Raw genomic sequence first — 24,844 nt, 5'->3', positions numbered from 1 at the left:
AGGTTCTATCAAAATTAATGTCAGAGCGAAATTAATTTTCTATAGGACCAAGTATTGTCCAGCCAACCTTTTATCTATTCTTACGTCACTAATGTAATCATACTCTTACTAATATTATAAATGCGAATGTTTAGATGGATGTTTGTTAGAGTTTGTAGCCTAAACGGGTGAACGAATCCCGATGAAATTTAGCACAGATGTAGAGGATATCCTAGAAAAACACATAGGCTACTCACATTTATCTGTTTTAATTTCAAGCGGACGGAATCGCGGGCAAAAGTCGGATCGCTATTGATGAATAAAATTTTGTCTTTTGTATCAAAAGATTTTCGTTTCAATTCTATTTTAAATTTAATATTAAACTGATGCTTTAAACTTTCATCCATTTATATTAAATGCAGTTACTTCTAGTAAATAGTAGTGTAGTTTCGTTTACAGTGAAGAGAAATATCTTGCTTCCTTGTTGTCCTTCTGTGATAGTTTGTTTACTCATATACTGTTTGTGTTTATGGCATCACACCGTTATACTGACTTATGCGGTTGTTTTAACATCCGCCTGTAGTTATGTCTGGAATTTTAATAAGTTTCCCATTTAAACAGTATCACATTTAAAATTATAAAAATGTACTTGAAGTAAGCGAATGTTTGTGAGGTCATTGCACCTTTCGATGTCTCTAACCCATTATATTTCAAACAAAACATGTTTTCTACATATTTTGATGAGGCGGAGATTATCTTGTTGTAAACAGGGTATTTTTTGTAAATGGAACACCGCGAATTTTTGCGACTGTACCTACACAATAATCGTATACAACACTGTTACGTATTTGTAATCGAAACGGACCACATTTGGCGCACGTCGACATCTACGTGTGAAATGCTTGCATAATGCATGAAGAATCCGCACGACCCTACACAATCGCTTACGTAAATGTTATACAAAATCAACAATAGTTACTATCTATCTACTGTACCGGCATAACAATATTGCCTACCTTCTCATTATCTATTGAACTAAGTGAGATAGCACTATTGTTTGTATACTCATTAAAATTCTCTGTATGTTTTACATATCATCAACATTCGGTACGGTTATCGATGAATATACATGCATGATAATGTATAAATGTTAATTTGTAAATACGGGTCATGGTACCACAAATTTCACTGCCTGTAATTCCTATACTTAAATTAGCAACAATAAAGACTTATCATAATTATTCTTAAGATGTACTAAAATCAAATGAGATGCTAAGCTGCGGACTTAAATTTGAGCTCTAACAATGCCATTTATAATCATTTAACTGTTTTCTTGCGTTTTTTTATATCGTAAGAAGGCAAACGAGCAAGCGTCCACTTAAATCCACCAAAATAGTGAAGCGACCGCTGCACATAGACATTCACAATAGCGGATGTGTTGCCTATCTTTGATCGACGGACCTTCCACGTCTCCGCCACCTTCAAGTCCACTTTCTCTTCCTATCCCTTTCTTGTAAGAAAAAGGATGGGAAAGAAAATGGACCAATGTTCGCCGTCCGGCACCAATTGTTTAAATAATGTAAATGTAATCTACAATAGCGACGTGCATTATGTTGGAATCATGTTTATACTCATCGAAATCAATTATACGACAATTCCACGCACGCTTTGTACAAATAAACCTATTTAATCATATCGTCGGAAAGGCGCCTTTGGCGTAAACACAAATATGACCGAATCTTCGCCTCAATGGAAAGGTCGTTGAACCAACGTAATATCGTTTAAACATTCTGATTAATTTAATGTACATTTACACTTTGTATATTGTAATATTAATTGCTTGCTGTGTTTTACACTTTTTAACTTTTTATAGTTTTGGATGTATTTTAAATGTCAAATAGTACGTCATGAGTCTATATGTAGCGTGTTTTTTTTCTTAATAAATTTCAAGATCACGTTTTATTCGTTAAAATAAGGGAATGTGGCGAGCAATTATCCGAATAAAATAAATAAAACTATCAACATTCTGCTTCGCTTGACGTAGTTAAAGGATAGTGTATAATTTTTGTATGATTATGTTCAATTGCTAAAAAATTATAGCAATATTTAACACAAATATTTAATACTGAAATAAAAGCCCAAATAAAACAACAATAAAAGATAAAACAAACTACTTAAAACATTGAGTTCTTCGTACTCTCGCAAAGACTTAAAGTTCTATCAAGAACAGTAAATGAAAGTTTCTTATCAACTTTGCTGAGCTAAAACGAGGCTTTGGTTCGCCCACTTGTACCAAGCGTCCTTTATATAATACCTAGCTTAAGAAACTAAGCGAAAGTTTATTTTTAACGAAACTTTATAAATATGACCGGTTTTTTTTTAAATAAACCTGTAATTTATTTTTATTTCATACATACAGACTTAATTAAGCTATAGTATTTAAAAGAATTTAGGTTATTTTTTGTACTGGTTAACTTTATTCTTCTTGATCGAGAGGACTTTAATTACTGGACAACACAACATATGCAGACGTTAAAATCATACTTCATACAAATATTGTAAATGTGAAAATTTTGATGGACGGATGGATGCTTGTTAGAGTTTGTAGTCTAAACGGTTTTACGGATTTCGATGAAATTTTGTAGAGATGTAGAGGATAGTCTGGAAGAACATATAGGCTACTCACTTTTTTTTTTAATTCAACGCGGAAGGAGTCGCGGGCGAAATCTAGTTATTTAATAATAAATTGGTTATTAACTTATTTTTGCGTTTTTCGTTATTTTTAACGTACAGAACGAAGGCAATAACTAAAGCAGACATAGAAAATTTTCTCAAAAGTCATAAAATGTTTGTTTTCTGTCTGCCCCTCGAACCTGTATTAGCTAGCGCGACAGTTCTCGAATTCAAAATGAACTAAATCTATACATTTACGTTTTCAAACCTCTGTTGCGCATGAAATGTCTTATTGATTCAAAGACAGAGAACTATAATGTACCACCAGAATTGTCTATAGCTTCTCTAAGCATTTGTGGTTTAAATAAAATTAAATGCTAACTTTTGTTCATTACATACGACATCAAGTTCTCGGCTCATTTATGTCGTCACTTAAAGGCTTCAATTCTACCCAAAGTCAGAATCAATTGCTATTCAAAATGTTTGAAATCAGCCCAAAGTAACCTGCACTGGGAAAGCACGGTTGATTTATTCTGACTGTGACTGATGCTTCACTGATACATATATGCAGGCCATATGGTCCTATGAACGTGCGATACTGTACTTTTGAAACTCGACAAACGGAAAAAATATTGACAGGGATCTAATCTAATATATTTATTTATATTAATTCATCATCATCATCATCATCATCTCCTTATCCTACTCCCGTAGGGTCGGCGCAACAGGTTTTTGTCCTCCACATAACTCTATCATACGTCATCTCAAATATATATATATATATATATAAATATATATATATTTATTTATATTAATTATAGACATTAAATTATTCTCGATATTGGTTTACACATTTATTGCCATATAAAGTTTTATTAGATCCTTTAGTTTGAAGTGCTAATAGAATTGTAATAAAAATTAATGTAAGGCTATAACTACGGACCAAACGACGGAAAATACATTAGGAGTGCTTGGAGCCTGTCTAAATTTATAAGAATAATGATGGAAATTATAGAATCACAAGCTTTCGCTCGCGACTCTGTCCCCGTAGAATTAAAAAAAATGCGAGTAGCCTATGTGTTCCTCCAGACTGTACTCTACATCTATGCCAAATTTTATTCAAATCCGTTAAGCAGTTTAGGTTACATACTCTACTCTACTTACTAATATTAGTAAGATTAACCTTATGGATGGTGACTGCGCCTTATTTGGTAAAACTGCAACTCTGGCTGTGAAAAATTAATTTAGCGATATAAATAATAAAAGTTCTTTGAAATAATAAAAATATGAATGTCTATAACAGTCATTGTAACCTTTATGTGGATTATACAAACAGGTTTTTGCTTTCCAAGTAAATATAATAGCCCTTTTTGATTATCTTGTCTTTCACGTTATAAATCAATTTTACTTCTTACTAATATTATAAATGCGAAAGTCCTGATGGATGGATGTTTGTTACGAGTTTGTAGCCTAAACGGCTGAACTGATCTCGATGAAATTTGGCGTAGATGTGGAGTATGGTCTGGAAGAACACAACACTTAGTTTTTTTTAATTCCACGCGGACGGAGGTGCGGGCGAAAGCTAGTTGTGAATATTATGAGCAAAATTGACATTAAAGTTTTGCAAATGTCATTGTTAAAATTTTGTGGCTTTCTTATCTAGTATCATCAATCAAGTTATCGAAATTTCTTTTTAGATTATTCATTCTTTATCTGTGTTATCAGATCGTAGGCTGTGGGAATTCCTTTATCTATGATTTGAGATTTATTGGTTATTCCCCGGATGATTAATTATATTTAGTACTCTAATGCATTTTCTTAGTTCTAAATAAAAATTCCAAGTGGGACGTCAAAAGTATTAAATTAAGGATATGGTATTGCCTAGGTTTACTGGAAAATCACGAAAACTAATTGAAAATTGTTTATAAACTAAAATAGAAATCACGCCATCTATCGGCTTGCTATGTGTACTACGTTGTGGCTTCTTGTGAGTCATGGTTTTCCCACGCTTTAGTTACACATAATACCATGAGCTTTCGATAGATGTCGCGCTTCGAAGTAATCATGTTAAAGAAAACTGATTTTTCTCAGATATCAAACATGAAGTTTTGCTTCTTAAATCACTTTTAACTAATAAAAGTTATGAGATATCTGAGTTCCGGAGTCTTACCAATAGTTGTTTATCTATGTTTGGATGTTTATAGTTTTTTTATTTTCCAGGTGACGGCTTCAAACTGGCACTGTCGGGCTCTGGCAGCCCGGCGCCGCCGCCGGTGCAGTGGCGCATGCGGAGGAAACCAGGTGAACAGAAAATGCATATATCATTATACAATTATGGTAGACAGATAATAAGAGTTCAGGAAACATTTATACAATGTCTTTTGCTCTTTTGATTACTAATTAGTGAACAATGCTTAAAACATATTAAAGGTATTTCTTTTTATTAATTGTTTTACAAAAGGCTCAAAGTATATTCACACATATTTTGGAGTGATATTAAAAATATTAAATAAACAATATGACATCAAACATCACCGTGTAAGATTGTCCCTTTTTTAAGAAAAACCTTTCGAGTTTTGTAACAAATGTAAAAGGATTTTTCTTAAGTAAAGAAAACAAAGTGCTTTATAAATCGAATGTAAGGAATATCTTCCAATGCTGACAAAGTAAATGTTCCACGTTCCATTTTTATCTAAAAAACGTGAATAAGGCAATTTTTTTCCATAACGGATTTTGTATTTGAAATGAAACTCCGTATTTCACGATGCGATACAGTTCGTGTATAAGGAAAAGCTATAAAAAAATGTATGTTATTTTTAGAAGAAAAAGTATGTATATAAATTGATGATCAATTCTTAAACATATACAATAGTTTTATATATTTTTTTCACAATTAAAAATGGTTTCCAATATGTTTTGATACCAATAGAAAACGAGTTATGTTTTTACTTTTGTCATATAAACAAAAGTAGTTTTGTTTGTATTACTTCACTAGCTGTTCCCGTGCGGTTTCACCCGCATGAAATTGTAAAAATTTTATTTTACTATTTACATTTGTCAAATTCTCAATAGAAAATGTCAAAATGATATGACATGATAAACCTTGACAGTCTTGCTTCCTTGATGCTGGCAACAACTTATGGTCTCTTTCCCACATTAGAGTTTTTATCCAAAATATTTACCCTCTAAGTTTAATGGCGTGAAAATATATAGCCTAAAGCGTGATGTAAGTGTAGGGCTTTTTATTAAAAAAATAATTATTCAAAAATATACTGTAATTGCTGACATCTTAGGCATCAAAGAAGTGTGTGTTTACGCTTTATTATAATAGATTAGTGTGTTTTGGCAACGTTTCAGAATCTGTTTAGAGTTGTAATTCGAAGCGAGTTGAGCTTAATTCTAAGTTAGCCTTAGCTCGTTAAAGTCGGTTATATGTTAACACTTAGTCTTCGGTGCAAGTGTTGATAGTATTACACGAATGACCTAGATCTAATATAATAATACTAGAATTATTATTACAATACTTGTATTAATGTCTACACTGTGCCTTAATAGAAGTATAATTTATTGCACCAAAAACTATGAACAGACATATCGTCGGTGTTTAGTACCAAAAATATAGTCATCTCGCTTATTCACACATATAGAGAAAGCAACATGTTTCGATACAGATCTTTCGTCAATGTAACCGCGATCTAGACTCATTATAGTATTTCATTGCCATTTCAATATTGATATAGTTTTTGGTCTAAAAAACGCAATTACGTATCAATAGATATCATTCAGATATCTAAAACTGCTTAAACTGAAGTACTTTATTATCTATGCACTTTGATAATTCCTATAAGATTTCCTAGTATCCTGTAGCATGCATTGTCTCTGGAAAAAACCAGTTAATTTGCTTCATTCAATTGTTATTTACTTCAATACGTCCGAAGGGGCTTGAATAAAAGATAACCATCTTTTAATTGTGCAGAGTGCTGCGAAACAATTAATAGTAGATTACAGCAAACATATCCGTAGGGTTGTCACTTATCGTAATTAAAATGTTGTTATGAGTAAATTGATACATTTAAAAGGTTTAAGTAACTTCGTGAGCGCTTATGCATAACTGTATACCTTTAAATTCTTTGTTAAGTAAAATTGTAAAAAAACCATAAATCTACTATGTTGTTAAATTAATTTTCGAACATTAATTTTACTTTTTATTTTCATAACAAATATTATTTATCATATTTTGACAACCCTAAATATGAATATCGCGTGATAAAATTCCCTCTTACTTCACTCGTCTATAATTTGTCTAATATTCCTTACTCACCTGACTCGTACCCGTACGTTCGGGAATTGGTTAATGGACCTTTTAATAAGTTTGTTTGTCACCGCCTTAATGGATCGACTTCGTATAAAGTTTATATTCTTTGTAGGCTTTTATGGATCTCGTTTTCATCTAACTATGGCAATAATTCAGTGGATTATTCCTACATTTCACGTTATGGTTTTTAGATTTTAGCTTCCAAAGGGTTTAATATTATGTGAATTTTTTGCTTATTATTTTTAAAAAAATATACCTATGTGTTTGTGCTGTTAGGGTTTCCCTTAGTTGAAGTATATCCTAAGAAGATGCTTATCAATTAAACGACAATAAATACGAAGAAGTCGCTATATATTATATGTTATATTCCAGGATATATTATTATTAAAATCAATGTTATAAATGAAAGATCAAATTATCCGAGTCTTGAAAAATATTCGCATGAATACGCACGGATACGTAAGTAAATTATGTTCGCAGTGAATTGTTAGAGCTTGACAATTTCATTTGCGAAGGCATTCCCCTTAATTGCTTCCTCCACGGAGGATATCGTAAATACTTCCACTAATCTTTATTAAATTTCTTCAACATTATTTCCTCAATTTTGGTAAAGTCCAGTATATTCAAATATTTCGTGTTTATCTTAAATTTAACGACTATTTATATTTCATTAATAAAAAAGATAATTGACGATTTCCGGCTAATCTAAATGTGTCCGTTGTGTTTTTTAACTTTTTTTATTTAATAAATTCAATTTAGTTCCCCTCAGATATTCAAGTATATCTCTCATTAAAGGAGATCCTTTATAATATTAACGTGTCGATATTATGATAAAAATAAACTTTATTATTCTATAACGTTTATCTTAACTACTAGTTTCCAGTACACAATAACAGTACAAACATACGTTAAGTTGAAATAGTGCCAAAACAATAATGGTACAGCAAATCTGTGTTTCCTTTCTACTGCCTTTGTGCATAAACAATTTCAGATGTATTTAGAAAATTCCGTACGGTGTTGTAATTAGACAATTTACTTGGGAGTTTCTTAACATTAAGGGCCTGTCACACCAAATAGGAAATTGTCTGATAATAATCCAACGTGTAAAATATATCACATATTTTTGTTACCTTATTTGACAGTTTCATTTTTAAGCTATTTTTGAGCATTTTTGAGCTTCTATCAGCCAGTGGTGGGACAGGCACTAAGGAATCAACAAGTAATTTATTTTTAGTCGAAATAATCAATTCGTTTTTACAGTAAATTTAAATTTGAAATGTGCACGATCCCTCAGCACATTGTTATTTCATTCTCAATAGTTGGAAAAAGTAAATAAAATGATTTTTTTAAAATCTCCTACGCAAATTTTGTATTATACCACTCTCTTGTATTATCTCACACTTTTGAATCGGTTAATATTTACTATCAATGTTTTGTTTAGTATTTTGATATTGTTGGAATTTAGTAAAATACAACGGAATAGATTTAACGACGTTTATTGCAGCTTGAAGTACAAAGGATCTGACAGAGACAAAAGTACAAAAAAAGAGCAGAATACACAAAGACAAAACCATAGATCAAATAAAACAGATTAACAAACTTATAACTATAGGACAATATAATTTATGTTTACTTTTCAACAGATATTACAGAAAGTCATTAAAGTTTTGAAATCTAGATGAATCCCATTCTAAGGTGTAACATAAACCAGGTATAACATAAATTGCATTGCTACAAATATAAAACTGCTATTTTATTTGTCCGTTTGTTATACGTTTAACGATTTCCGTGAACCACTTATGTTATTGTTAATGTTGCCGTAAATATACATGAGTTGTTTATGTGAAGTAATGCTTTCATGATTCATAAAACGCTCTTAAAACGCGTTTGGATATCGCTTCTTTCTGATTAGAAATTTCTACTATAGTAAGGAAATGGACGTTTAAATTTTATTACCTTCATAGCCCTGCAGTTTGATGTCTGTTTTAAAACAAGAGTTGGAGTTCAAATCGTGATGTTTTTTGAATAGAGACAATATGTCCTCTCAAAAAGATCGTATCCTGATTTCTATCAAATGTTTTGCTTAGTAAATTTTATCCAAGTTCTCATTGGCGTAACTCAATGCTTCTCTGTAAAGCCATTTGTCGTCCTGCTCGTTCTCTTAAAACAAAACAAAGATAACAATATATTGCTCCAATAAGTTTCACTCGTAGAAACCATCATTTAACGTCAGAGAACATCACTAGTTTTACAATAACTTTAATCGTGGTATAGAATTAGAGATGTATCTATAGTACTCCATCTCTTCAAACAATATTGTTTTGACGTTCATTAATTATCTCGCGTCGACGTAATAACCTTGGAAGTTTTGAGACAACTAATGAATTTGTTTGTGATCTGCCTGAAGAAGGGTTTCCAGGATTGCCGTCTTAATTTAAATTAAAATCTCTTACGTAATTACTGTTCTGAAAATTTTAATTTTGCAATAAGTTGAATGGTTGTAGTTGTTATCTTCCTTTATTGGATAAATAATATGTGATGTACAGAAAAATAAAGGAAAAGTCACTTTCCCTGTCCGACTTTACCTTAACAGATAATGGTGGCAGTTGATAATATAAAATAGCCTTATTAAATCCAGTATTGTTATTTTCGTCTCAAACTTACGAGTTATAGATAATATAAGTATTAACTCTATCTATACTTCTATACTATTATAATAAAGCGTAAACACATACTTCTTTGTTGCCTAATATATCAGCAATTACAGCATATTTTTGAACTTACGTCACGCTTTAGGCTATATATTTTAACGCTATTAAACTTAGGGGTAATTATTTTGGATTAAAACCCTAATGTGGCAAAGAGACCAGAGTTATGTCATTATGACATTTGTAATTGATAATTTGACAAATGTAAATAATAAAATAATTTTTTCATAATTTCATGCGGATGAAGTCGCACGGGAACAGCTAGTAGATAACATTTGTAAGTATTAACTCTATCTGTTTTATATTTGCAATCTTTTAACGACATCCGAGAATCGCCCACTACATAACGTGGTCGTAAATTACCAAGAACTGTTCTGTGGAGAATGTTTGACGACCAATAAAACCTATTATTTACAGAAACGTGGAAAATTACCGTGTAAATCTAATTTTTGAATTGCATTTCCTGCTTTGATTTGTTTGAAGTTTTGAAAACTGTTTAATGTCAATAGAAAATATGGAAATAATAAGAATCTAAATTGAATCGGTCTTATTATCAAAATATAGAAATTACTTCTATTAGAAATTATAAGTATATATGCATTTTAAAATTGATAATTGCCATTAACAGAAATATATATAACATTATATAAATATACAATGTACTATGTTTTGTCAAGCAAGAAGGGCGACAAACTTTCATTACACGAAAGCCTACATCTGGCAAAGGCGGTAAATAATAGGGTCAGTGTTTCAGGCTGATTATTAAAAGTTTCCCATTTAGGTATTTTTCTATGAAACTTATTTTATTCCATGTTTGATTAGATACAATATGAATATAATACGAACAAGAACACTTAGTACAATGTCGCGGAGTCTAGAACTTTCTGTTATTCAAAACTATATTCTAAGTTCAATAAACTTTTATTTTACAACAGGAAACGCTTTCAAACAGACCACAGACAGGATAGTTTTCTAACGTAGTCTTTTATGATTAAGGGCCTGTCTCACCACTGGCTTATACGGGCTCAGATAGTTTAAATGACGTCATTGTCAGATAAGGTAACAAAACCCAATATTTCCATCACATATTTTACACGTTAAATGGTTATCAGTCAATTTACAATTTAGTAGGACAGGCTCTTAAATCTAAAATCTTACTAATATTCTATATGCGAAAGTTTAGATGTACGAAAATTTGTTAGAGTTTGTAGCCTAAACGGCTGAATGGATCTCGATGAAATTTGGCATAGACGTAGAGGATAGTTTGAAGAACACATATGCTCGTAACTATTGTTTTTTTTTTGGGGCGGAAGAATTCGCAGGCAAAAGAATACTTTGATAAATTCGCGAATTCGTATATGAAATGTCACTGACATAATGTATCACATTTATATCGTGTTATTAAACCTCATAAGGGGTGGTGTATCGCAGTAAATTATCCAATGCATGATCTTAGCAAATAACCGGGAGTAATCTACTGCGGTACAGCTTGGAGCGGCTTCGAGCGAATACCGCTCGTTAATTATCTCTAGACATGCGGATGTGTTACTACGCGATCGTATCTATCTAATGAATTGTATCTTATAAAGATGGGTTTTCATGGTACACGATTCTAATGCACTTAGACGACTGGAAGTAACTTACTCGGTGTTGAGATGTAGTTGTCCATAGCCTTTTTTTTTTGTTTAGAATATTCACGATAATTATTCAATTATCGATTCTAAATTTCAAATATAAAACTAGTAATGAATATTAAAATGCTTACTAATAAAAGTATTATATTTAAGAATATTTTCTTTTATGATCTTTTTCGTAAAAAGCAGAATCAGTTTGCTTTTGCCAACTCATAAACTGGGTGTTAGTTTTACTGTCCATAAAATTCACCTTTAAATGTTGAAACTGTCTTCTAATCTCTAAAATGCATTTCCTACTTTAAAGTTATAGTTAAGAATTATTGCGCTGTAAAAGTGCATATTGCAAAACACAATTTAAAAATAATAATGAAGAAATGAAAAAATATAGCCTATGTCACTCTCAGATTAATTACCTTTCTAACGATGAAAGAATTTTTAAAATCGGCCCAGTAGTTTTTGAGCCTATTCATTACAACCAAACAAACAAAGTTTTCCTCTTTATAATATTAGTATAGATAATGAACTAGCGGCAAGACAACAATTTATGGAAACCTTATTTAATTTTTTACTCATGAAAATGTTTTATTTTAAAAGAAAAAAGTATTAAAACATTGCCTTTTCCAAATGTAATTTCCCGGCACGTACTAATATTAAAAGCCAAATGTTTTCCTTCTGCGAAATTCTTGAAAAACAAAAATCACCAAAGAGTCGTAAACAGAGACACAGCTTGTAAGTAAAAGTATAATGTTAAACGTTCTATACTTTTTCTATATTGCAATAAGTTGGTGTCTGCTAAAATATTTTTTATCGTTGACACAGCCAAATAATCATACTTCATACTAATGTTATAAATGCGAAAGTTTAGATGGATATTTGTTAGAATCTGCAGCTTAAACTGCTAAACGGATTTCAATGACATTTTGCATAGACGTAGAGGATAGCCTGGAAGAAAACATAGACTACTTGCTTTTGTTTTTTTAATTCAAAAGGACGGAGTCGCGGGCGAAAGCTAGTTAAAAATATATCTTTGTAGCATTAATTATTCAACACTATCTAATGTAAGAGATTAAAGTTGAAATATCGTGCGGTTTCTAGAGCAGTGTCTATTAATTTTCATGGGTGTTGAAAACTATGCGAATTGGATAAAACTTTGTAATGTCGCGACTCGCGAAGTATGCGTGGTTGTGGAATACCGCTATTATTTTGATAGCTTGAGTTCGTAGCAAATGTGCGAACATTTTAATATAAACTTGATACAAATGTTTGTAAGAAAACGTCTTCGAATTATTTGATTAAATTTAGTGGAGACAGAATATTAACATATATCTACTACTAAGTGGTTTAAATGAACATTTGGTTCAAAACATTTTAAAAATAGTATATTTGAAATCCTTGGACATATTTTATTCTTGAAATTAAATGTCCTAAAATTCATAAATTAAAAACCATGGGCGTCTTTGACCATTTCGGTGTTCTCGCCGCTTGTTTGTCCCCTTTTATTATATAAAAAACAACTATATCTGGTTTCATGCAATTTATTTATTTTCTTCCACTTATACCCAGTCGACTGTAAAATCTGTTTATAATTTCATTTTCAAAATGTAAAAATCCCCTTTAATTAATAAGCTTCTTCGAGCAGTAAACTTTAAATTGGAAAAAGCTCCTTAATGTCGATTCATTCCATTTTCAAGCATTCTTCACAGCGTACTTTTGAAAGTTTTGTTTCAAGTTGGTACAAAACTAATGTCAATAAGAATTAGTTTGTTGAAAAGTAAACAATGGGCCGGGAAGTAGAAAAGTAGAACGGATTTGGTGCAGTACAATCGCAGCAACTGACCTTACGTAACAATGGAAACACTTTTACATATGTATATCCGTTATTTTAATTACTTAACTTTACAATTTTTTGACAATATAATTAGTGTAGCTAGATAACAGACAAAATTTAACGTATAGTTACAAAAGCAACAAACAACTTCTTAGTTTTCAGATATTTAAAAATAGAAACTTTTAATTTGTTTGGAACTCATTTGATTTTATCACTAAGCGCAAATTAATTTTATCATTGCCAATTTCTACCCAACAGCATTAACGTCACACCGAATAAAATATTTCCGTACTCATAATGCGATATCATTGAAATGTGAATGATTTTTCTCATTCAATACGAAATTGATTTATGAAGCGATGTGTTATTTTACTATTACAATCAGATGCGTTTTACGATGACATACAAAGCCATGGTCCAGATGTTTGGCTTGGACTCGCTTTGGTTTGAAAGAGAATGACGTCACGTGGAATATCCCGTGAAAAACATAAACAGTACTCTGACCACGCGGTCGTCGCGTGCTTTCACAAAACTAAAAACGGCATTTAACACTGATCGGATAATAATAGTGAAAGGACATTAATATAACTATAACTAGGATAATTAACTTAAAGATTCAGAGGTACTATTCCAATACGTCTGAATGACATTGGCAGCTGTCAGATAGGGATGGGACGGTACATGCCAATAAACTAGTGTTGCGCCAATCCTCCAGTACTGATTTACTTCCTAACAATCGGAACTTAGAATTAAATTGATTTTACGCATCAAGTGTTTGTTGTCTGTACCTGGCCTGTTCCGTTATTTAAAATCCCTACCTTATAGGTAATATGTATCCTTTTGTGAGCTCCTGACTGGTCTGTTTCAGAGATTTATTTTTAAACTAGCTGTTCCTGTGCGTCTTCGTACGCATATAATTATGAAAATTTCATTTTAATGTTTACATTTCTCAAACTCACAATAGCTAATGTCAGAATACCAATTACCTTGCTGTGGCAATCTTGCTTCCTTGGTGTTGGCAGCAACTTATGGTCTCTGTCCCACATTAGGGTTTTATCCAATTTATTCATCTCCTAAGTTTAATAGCGTGAAAATATATAGCGTGGTGTGAGTGTATGGCTTTTTATTAAAAAAAAAAAGATTTATTTAAAAATATGCTGTAATTGCTGAGATCCTACATCTATACGTTTACTCATCGAAACATTACGATATACAAATTTAAATTAACGTATCCTCGTATATTCGATTTATTGTAGCAATTTAAATGTTTACCTGTTTCAATCATGGATGTTACCGCACTCGTTTTCGCCTGGCCTTTTGTGCTTCGATAAATATCTCGTTATAACTGACACATTTAATTAATTGGATTGAAATACACATTCTATGCTTCCGTTTTTGAATTACACGAATCATTCTGTATCGAAATTATAACTGAAGTAAAGTATAAAAAAAAATTTCAAAATCGGTCCACTAGGAACGGTGATAGAGATATGCCGTAACACACATAAAAATAATTACATTTGAGTACCTTCTTCTTTTGTGAGGTCGGCCAAAAATATTAAAAGAAAATGTCACGTGACTACTTAGAAGTTAAAAGAATAAAACAATTGAAAATGTACTTGTTTATGTATTTTTTATGTGTAAATTACCTACTGTATCATTTATGTATAATTTCTGTGAACAATCTACGTATTTAAATCTCCAGTTTACACAAACAACAAACGTAAAGAAAACATATGTAAGCGCCTGTGAATTTTCACAGTACAAAGCAAACGTAACACAACGATATATCATTTCTATGAATTATTCATGATTTTGTTATTAGACGTTTCAAACCGATCCTTAGTCAGTTGACGCATATAAATTTGGGCCATGGCGTTTGTAGCTGTTCTTTGAATATAAAATACGGCTTGCGATTTCCCTGTCGAGCGAACACGTGTGTATAAAGGTGAATGTTTACAAATTTTCTTATTGATGCTATTTTATATAGTCAGTATTTCTTTGAAAGTACACCTGTGACTTTTATTAACAAACGTAAGCAATTGTTAAACTAGATACTCTACAAAAAAAGTGATATTGCATTCAATTAAAAATATCTAATAATTCGTATTCCAAGAGTATTAAAAATAAAATATCGTATCAATATACTATGTCATTTTAAACAATGATACACTTTCAATTGTTTACAAATTCAAATGGATTTGTCCCAGCATTGTACTTGATTATTTATACGTGAAATTGAATTCTATTGATTTTAATTCAATCCAATCCACTCTCTAGAGTAATCCAAAATAAATTATCTCGTTGAAAAAATTGAACTATATAATAATAGGTATTTATAAATTATACATTTTGCTTGACAATTAACTTTTAGTACATATTTGGTTAGTAGTTTTCCTCGAAAATGTATACGATGAGATGTTTGAAAGCACAAAGTTCGCTCACCCACACTCGTACACGCCGGTTGCGTGACCGATGACACCATTCCCGATCCGAATGACTGAACTAAAAATAAAATACCAGTGAATGAATGAAACCCGCCAATTCTGAACGATTCTAAACGCGACCCGTGGAAAATTTCACATCCGGCGACACGGCGCTCGTGGAAACCTTATCCAGATTCTATTCGAAATAAATTTTCTATATTCGAGAGCTGTTGTTGTCGAGTCGAAAGTTTGTGGCAAAATAAGATTTCAATAAAATCGATATTGAATAAGCGATCGTTTATATGGCTTACACGTGCCTCTATATTAAATATGCCATTCAACACGTCTCCATTGTTATTTAGCGACATTGACAGGTCGATGTTTTCTTTTATGATGTAATCATTTTCTTTATGTTCAATAATTTCTATTCGGGTAACGAGTACAGATTGCTTTAAATATTAATGTGCATGAACTTCAAATGTCTTGTGAACTTCTTTGTTCTTCTTCATTGTATTTGATTACGCCCACTACTTGTTTAAAATTAACCAGCTTTTTCTTTTTGTGAAAATACCTAGAAAACTTTTTCAGAGACTGTTTTAACTGTTTGCCTGTCTTCTTTTTGGAATTACATCAGTGAAAATTACCCATTGCAACTGATGTTACTGTCACTACTTCTGTTAGAAGTGGGAATGTTGTTAAAAATCAGCTTGTATTTTATTTCATAAATTTAATTTAGTTGTTGAGACGTCCGTTTCCATTACTCATAATGATTTATGTTGCAGTAATTACAGCATCCTATCATAAATCACTAGTAGGCGGCTATCGTTACATTTTGTGGAAAGAGTCGGAATCTTTCTCCCGTCGAGTGAGAACTTAACTGACGTCGGTTCATATTTTAAATTATGTTCCTCTAGAAAATATCTCTTATAATTTATTTAACGTCTCAAGGAAGACGCGTTGTAGCGCTCGGACAGATTACACTAATTTATTTAAGCGTTATTATTTCTAACGAACACTTTCTGTAAAGCTGTAAGATGACTCGCGACATTCCTTGTTAATTTAATTCGCGCGAACTCGATATCTTGAGTAGTTCTTTAAATAAAAACTTTAAAATAAACGTTCTTGTTTCCGTTTTATTTTAAGAATATGTGTTACGGTATGTCAATTTTATAATGCAGTTCTTTAGTCACGAGTCATTTGTGCCCAGTTCGTATACCTACATATGTTATAAAAAAGTTAAAAATAAAACCAAATTAAAGAATTTTCATAGCTTACGTAATACAAATTCTTATAAGGAATGATGTAAGGTCATAATTTCCTGTAAAGAATAAATTATTTAAATTTACGATTAATATTATACAAAGTCAATTAACGCTATGGCGTGTTAACAGTTTAGTTTGAAATATGTTGCTTAGCTCTAAGAAACAATAGAAATATTTTTTCCTATTATGTCATATAAGTTAAGTGCTGTAATTAATTGTATAATCATTGACGGATAGAAGATTATTCTCGATCGATCGAAATAAGTACATAACCTTCAATATTGCCTCTTCATATTCGTATAAACTTACAACCGAATTCAATTATCGATTCTGAACTGTTTTTGTATTTCCGATGTATGTTAATCGATTTATTTCAATTGAAAAAACAAAACTTGACTTAAATATTTGCTACTGGTAGATTCCATACGAATATTTATATCTCTAAATCTTTGCCGTTTGATAGATTTATTGTTTGCGATTAATAGTTCGTTATTTGTACAGATTTGTCACAAATGAGTCTACGAACAAATTTATTACATTGATAATGAAAGTATTAAAGCAATAATCCATTTCTGATAGAGATCGTTAGCTAGCTTGGCTTCTTGCCTCATATGGTATATCATAGCTGCCAACATCGCTCTGACCTGTACTTCTTCCCCATCCACTGATCTTGGCAGTACATTTCTCCGCTGCAGTAGAAATAAAAAAATACAAAATTATCCTACGTTGTTCAACTTTGACCTATATTTAAAACCTAGATACGTCTACGTCTGATTTAGCTGCCGTATTCTTGGCAAGAAACGGTTCATATAAAATTACTTTTTAAAATATCTGCTTTCATTTATTATTCTATTTACTAAAGTAGCTGTGTACATTCTGCAATTTTTCTACCTAACAAAATCCTTTTCATAAAATTCTTGGCTTGAAAATCATATTGCTTGAAATATTTAGATGGTGAATAGCTGTGTGGAAAGTTAAAAGAGTTTTGATTAATAGCAAAAATATACAAAATTTAGCAAACGTAGAACTGTCGGTTTTTTCCAATTTTTCTTTATTCTACATTTGCTGATGCTGGCGGCTTTGTCGCCGTTAAAAAATAATGAAATGTGGCCTATGTTACTCACTGATAACGTAGCTATTTATTGGTTAAAGAATATTTGAAATGGGCCTAGTAGTTTTTGAGTTATTTCGATACTTACAATATAAATCTTTATAATATCAATATAGATTTAGATTTGTTTTCCATTTACCAGTTAATTTTATTATACTGTATTTGTAAGCAAGTCAATTAATAATATTTACTTGAGTTCGTGCGTTGTGACCTACGAAATGGGTTATTGTACCCATGACGTGTCTACATAATAAATGAACGGCAACGATACAAACAGAATTAATAGAATGTAATTGAAATTGGTTAGCTAGATCGATAGTAAGCGTAATATTGGCCTATTCAAAGCGACCGTCTTGCTCAATACACAAAGTGGTCTCTGATATTGATTCTGTCTACAGACTTTGAGAGAAACCCAATCTATCATTCCAGCATAACTTTATCCTTTCATCCTTTATTGACATTTAGTAAGACATGCGATACATTGTATGTTGGCTATGTGCCAATGTTCGTTGAAGTTATTTGCATCTTAGAGTTTGCTTATCTCGGACATGTCGAGAAAATTTTGATGCACAAGTTTAGATTTCAGATTCAAAACTTTAAATGCATAAAAAAGACAAATAAAAGAACTCTTGGATGATGCTTGAGTTCAAAATACCATTATGTCTGCTTGCTCATAGAGATTAAAAGATTGATTTTAACCGTTTTCTATTTAACCGTGGAAGCTTACGCTAATAAGATAATTTTGATCCATATTATATTGTACATTATAATACAACACAATTTAAGTACTATCGCAATTATTTAAAACCAGTCGTAGAAAACGTAAGAGGGTCTGGACAGGTGTTTCCCGTTGGGCCTATCGACCTACTGTGCAATCGTCCCTATGAGATGTTTTTTCCCTTTTGGTCGATTGTATAGATTCGATTGGACTAACACCCGTTGGGATATACTCGTATATAATATAAAGACAAGTTATTTTTATATTCCATTCGCATAAACGAATCTTTTCTATTTGAAATAGTATCAAGAGGGTAAAACTTTATATATCCTATTGTGGAAAACTTTCTGCGTTCTAAGAGGCTTTGTTGCTATTTCTATTGGGATTTGTTTAGACAAACTTATTTACAGAGAAATAGATACGAGTATGTCTGAGTAACTATATGTAGATTATATCGCCTACTCAAATTATATTTAAAAGACTGGATGTATTTTACTAACAATTTATTTAACAACTACCTAAATCTACTAAATTCTCAATTGCAAATGTCAAAATACCAATTACCTTACTGTGGCAATTTTGATGTAGACAGCAACTTATGGTCTCTTTCCCACATTAGGGTTTTTATCCTAAATATTTACCCCCTAACTTTAATGGCATAAAATATGAAGCCTAAAGCGTGACGTAAATGTAGGGCTTTTTATTAAAAAAAGAATTATTCAAAAATATGCTGTAATTGCTGACATCTTAGGCAACAAAGAAGTGTGTGTTTACGCTTATTATAATAGTATAGAAAGACAAAAATCAAAAGATAAACTTTAAAAGTAAAATGTAAAGTAAGCTTCAAATAAAAATTCTTTCCAGTTTTTGTTTCAGGTAATTTTCGAGTTCGAAAAGTAGGGGCTACATGTAAGTAAATTTTTACGTACTAAAAATCTTTACTTTTGCAATTAATATTCTCTCCAATCAACAAGAATAGGCCAAAGCGTTTTTTTTATCAAAAAAAATAATTAATGAGTCTTTTAACTAGTTACCGTACTACTTTTCTAAACCTAAAATTAGTCTAAAGTTTGCCTCTGGAATCACTGCTTAAAAATGTTTACTAAAGATGCTTCTAGCTAAATCCTTATGATTTAAGTAGCTAATAAATATTATAATTATTACCAGCTATCTCATAAAGCATTCTACCTAATAATAAAAGTGTATTTTAAACACCTATAATGATTTATGACAGCCCTATTGAAATCCTATTTCATAGGATTTTATTATTAAATTCTAGAGGAGACAGCCCTAGTGATGTGTGCTACAAAGTACATACGCCCGCGGCCATTGCGTATTGCGTGTTGCACTCACGCTTCGCACGTCTCATAGACATGTGCATTCGTATGCTGACTTTGACTATAGAGCAACGGACTAGGCAAAGAGCCGACGCGTCCGCGCCTCCGTCGACATTGTTAACAGATTCATCACACATGTGCATAATATCATGATGGCACTTAAATTGAAACATAACACCCACTGACTCAAAAGTAGCACATAAACATGTTTAGATTTATTACTGTTCGTTTTTATTTATCAAAGATAAATGCGACCGCTTGGCAGGTCCTGTTTCTTAAAATGCAAGTGTACTGACGTTCGATTCGTTGGTTTGCTTCCCGCTCTAGACTACATTGACGTTCGATGTATTACAAGGTTTTCTGGTATAGAAATTCTGTCTTAAATCATTGTTATAATGTTTTCTTGTTATATGATTAGTAAGTTTGTAAACAATTTTTGATCTGATACGATTTTCTGATCATAGAAATCTGATGAGATTTTACAATGGTACGTCATTGCGTACAGGTGTACAAATGTATCTAAAAGAAACACAAATACTCAATATGTTTGGACTCTATACGTTTTATTTTTTGCACCGTACTGTACGCGAACGATAAGTTTTTATCATTCCTACATTTATAATTATTTCCTCTACTTCTATTTGGTTTTTAGCAAACAAACCGCATTATTAAGTTAGTTTATTCAAGAAATAAACATTCATTAAAGATAAGAGAACTTGTGAGACTACATTCATAATTCATTCGGAATATTCCTTTTGCTAATTTCTTATCTCGCTCCGTAACTTTTAACCTGGTCATAGAGTGTCGTCGATGAGGTTAGATCGCTCCAACTCCAACTTACTAATGTTACGCCGTACTTTGTGGATTTACGTGGTTACTACATGGTTAGCGATATCTTACGGGCTATATCTATTGTGCTCAACACTCACCGCTCGGCTATATCAGGAGGCTGGGGTGTGTTTACAAGTGCAGTTGCATCGTGGTGTTGTGTTTTTGATCTGTTTATCAGTCGCGTTGAGCGTGTGTGGTGGCCGGTGCGTGTATGAGTGTGCCGTGCGTGTACCGTGCAACGCGTGTGTGGGTGCGCGCGCCGGTGTGGGTGTCTCGCGTCGCGAGGCGCGAGGCGCGGCGGAGCGCGGTCGGCGGCGGCGGTCGGACGCCAGTCGAGTTCCGATCGTCGCGGGGCTGTCGCGCTGTCGCCGCGTCGGGCCCAACTCGCGATCCCAACTTTGATGCATTGGAAACTTTTCAACGCAAATTTTCACTGTGATCCTCCGGCCGCGCTCGTAGCCCGCTCCCGTTGTCGATTCGCGACGTGTCCCGGCGTCCGTGAGCGACGCTACATGCACCGTTGCGCGTGTCTAACGCATACTCGGTCTATTTTTGAATATTCACTAAACGCTCCGACGCGAAGTTTTCGAAACGCAGCCCGCCGCCGGTGCCGGGTTAACGGCCCCAGTGTGCAACGCGCCTGCACCGCATCTCTTGTGTTTTTGTTGACGGATAACATTTGTGTTGTTAACCTCTTCGGTCAAAACGGTGGGACCTTATCTGTAAGTATGACACCGGCCGATTTACATTACATATTGTCCACGAAATCGTAATTTAATTACTTTGTTTTCGACCTGTTGATTATCCAATATGCCTGGCATATTTGTCGCATCCAAATTATAAATAAGTGGCAAAGTGTAAACGAAATTTGACGTTATTATGACCAGTGCACGCAATGGACGAACACAAACACAAGACTACATCAACATGTGTATAGTTCGTATGTACCTACGCACTTGTGTTGTGTTCTCTTGTGTATATCGTCGTCGTTTTATTACGTGTCTCTATTATATGTTTAAAGTTTTACTGGTTAGCAATGAGTTCTTCCACTTATATTGTTATTGAATAATGAAATAAAGGAGCAGTTTTTTTAAAAAAAAAAAACATACTATCAATACATGTACCAAAAAATGCTTAAACATATTTAAGTAGTTACCTACTGCGTGAGTGTTTTGGCTACTGACATTTAAATTTAAGAGGTGAACTAAATATAACCAAAAATGCAATACTTACCAAATAAGTACATATCTCAAGTATAATCATTTAAAGTGTATAAAAATAATTTTGTCTCAATATACATTTTATACTTTAACAATTCACTTCAAAATAAACAGCCTGTATGCGCAAAGATATACAAATATAATAATTGCTATAGAGCGGAAATTACGAATACTAAATATTTTGAACTAATCGCACAAGTTCAGCACCACTATCGGTTACAAATGACAAACTAGACAACAGAAACTCTCTCTACCAGTAGTACAGACTTTTTATTACGTTTTCTAACGTCTCATCTAATGAAATTTGTATGTACCAATGTCTGATTATATAGTAATAGTAACATTTTAACCGTAAACGTTTTCAATGTCACACAATTAATTCATCAAGCTCAAAATGATAATAATGCAAACATTATGCAACAGTCTCGAGACTGTTAGGAGTACAGTGAAGGTCAGAGATGCAAAACGTGGCGTGATTTGTCAATAAGAAAATTAATGGAAGAAAGCATTTTATTATTTATGTGGCTAGAACGGCTAGCTTATAATATGTTATGTTTTTATCAAGAAATTATCAAGGATGACATTTAGAAATGTACTACTTAATTTTGACATCAAGTGTAGTTGAAAACATGTGACGTTAAATCCAATGAAAGTAGGAGAGTGTAAATTGTATTTGTAAAACCTTCAATGCAAGATTAAATCGAGACAAAGGAGTCTAGTTGTCTATTCATACTGTTCTAGTATTGTGGATATATCTGTTTATGCATTCTTTGCCCCTACTATATCGTAAGTTTTATCAAAATGCATTGTGTATGCACAATATTCTACTCGGTACATTGTACGAAAGTATTTTAATATAGGTTATTCTCCAGACAGAGCGCAGATAACAAAAATGGCCGATAAAGACGCAAATTTGCATAATCATATACATGAAACCGAGAGACCAATGAGATTTTTAAAGTCTTTATTACATTGTTACTACGGAACTTGTAAAGTTTTTTGTTAGAGTTATGTTTATCTTTGATGTAGCGACTACAGACATGTTAGTAAATGGCAATTAATTTGGAACAATTAACTGAATCTACTAAGCGTAATAAGCCGATAATTTTATTTATAATTTGATGATAGATGTTTTTTTTAAAATAAATAGTATAAATCTTCTTCATCCAAGCAAATGGTTCTTTTATTAATTGTCCTGTCTATAGATTATTGTGTCTTGGTAAAGATTGATTCTTTAAAATATAATTAGTTAGTCGTTTGTTTTTATTTTAACCATCGAAATTTGATTTACACTTGTTTTTCTTGTGTCCATTCGTGGACTTTTCTCCATCGATGTTCACTGTATCCTTATTGTTCATTGTCGATAGATATCAGTAATTTTGTTGTTGACGGATTTTATTAAGATTTTTGTACAACGATAAAGGTTAAATAAACAAATCGTAATTAACATAATGTGATAACGTTATCGAAATTATCAAAGTATTGCATTCTTCGTATTTTACAAGTACAGTCCGCAAAATAAGTAAACAGTAGATAAAAATGTTCTGGAATTCATTCTTGGAACTTCGATTCTCTGGAAAGCTAATAGATTTTAACTTTAGCATTAGATGTTCTGTAAGGTTGACATAAAAGTAAAATTGATGTGACAAACACGCTTAATATTTAATCACCACACATGCTTAGTTATACTATTTCCTTTGTTAAATGTATTAACATTTTCTCTAACCGTAGTAAAAGTACATGTAAGGTCTTCTCTAACTCTAACTCTTTAAATGAATAAAGTACGAAAACTGAAACATTATGGCCACGCTTAAACTACAAATTCTATCAAAATGTAGACGTTGCGTCTGTTAGATTGTAAGCAGCGTTTATAAGGCGAAGTGTTATAAATTCGTTTCAATATTTTGCCGTAACTGTCATATCTAATACGATTATTTAATATAGATCTTCTGTTTATTCACTATAGAGTCACTTTTGTTAAGTTGAAGTGAGAGAGCCAGTTGAAGACAAACGCAATCAAATACACTAACACGAAACATTTCATCTTGCCCTGTCCTCTTTATTTCTGCAAAGAATGGATGTTCGCTACAGCTGTGAGTAGGAGACAGGTCTGGTCATTAGTATTGAAAAATGGCGCTAGCGTTTTCATTCTAAGCCAGTTGTTCTTTAACGTCTGAATATGTTTTTGTATGTCTACTTTATACCTACTAAAGTTTAGTTGGATGAATGTTTGTTGAGCTCTGGTTATATATAAAATGTATGTTGATAATAAAAAGATCCGGGACACAGAAGTAGAAAGAGTCGGTAGAAACCCACGCTAGGAGCCTTTGCTTTGGGTTTGTACCGATAATATCGTAAAAAGCAATTGTCATTCATTCTTATTTAATGAAAAACAAAGATAGTACATATGGAAAGCAAGCGATGAGACAGTGGAATTTTACCGTAAAATGGGAATGTTGCTGATGAAATTACTTTCTCAAAAATCGCAACAAGTACAACTTTCGAGTTGGTATCTTTTTGAATTTTCAATTTGAAACCAGTTTTGCTTCTCTGACGTGTGTATTATACCTAAATGTGTTTCTAGCAAAATAATTCCATTGGAATCTAGTTCGTTGTTTCGCAGTTTATCAATATTTAGTAGTGCATTCGACATGCATTTGATAACCGATGGTCGTGTGCGCGTGACACATCTCCGGACAGACCCTCCGCGAGGTCAATGTGGTGATGCAGCCTTTGTATGAATGAAATGTCATACACCGATATCTAAACTAATTAATATTACGCTTCGAAATGTATACTTAC

General features: G+C 32.3%; 1 protein-coding gene across 1 annotated transcript in view; it reads left to right on the top strand.

Annotated features, from left to right (window-relative positions):
* Positions 1–21,126: 21,126 nt before the first annotated feature.
* LOC106105150 (dual 3',5'-cyclic-AMP and -GMP phosphodiesterase 11-like) overlaps positions 21,127–24,844 on the top strand; it is a 91,653-nt gene continuing 87,935 nt past the window's right edge. The window contains exon 1 of the mRNA XM_013285381.1: positions 21,127–21,544. Within this exon, the coding sequence (XP_013140835.1) occupies positions 21,224–21,544 (321 nt within the window). The 5' untranslated portion in view covers positions 21,127–21,223. The remainder of the gene's footprint in view (positions 21,545–24,844) is intronic.

The sequence above is a fragment of the Papilio polytes genome, unplaced genomic scaffold (assembly GCF_000836215.1).
Source record: "Papilio polytes unplaced genomic scaffold, Ppol_1.0 DF823177.1, whole genome shotgun sequence".
Classification (NCBI taxonomy): domain Eukaryota; kingdom Metazoa; phylum Arthropoda; class Insecta; order Lepidoptera; family Papilionidae; genus Papilio; species Papilio polytes.
Note: the sequence above shows the minus strand (reverse complement) of the source record. Positions and strands in the feature narration are given on the sequence as shown.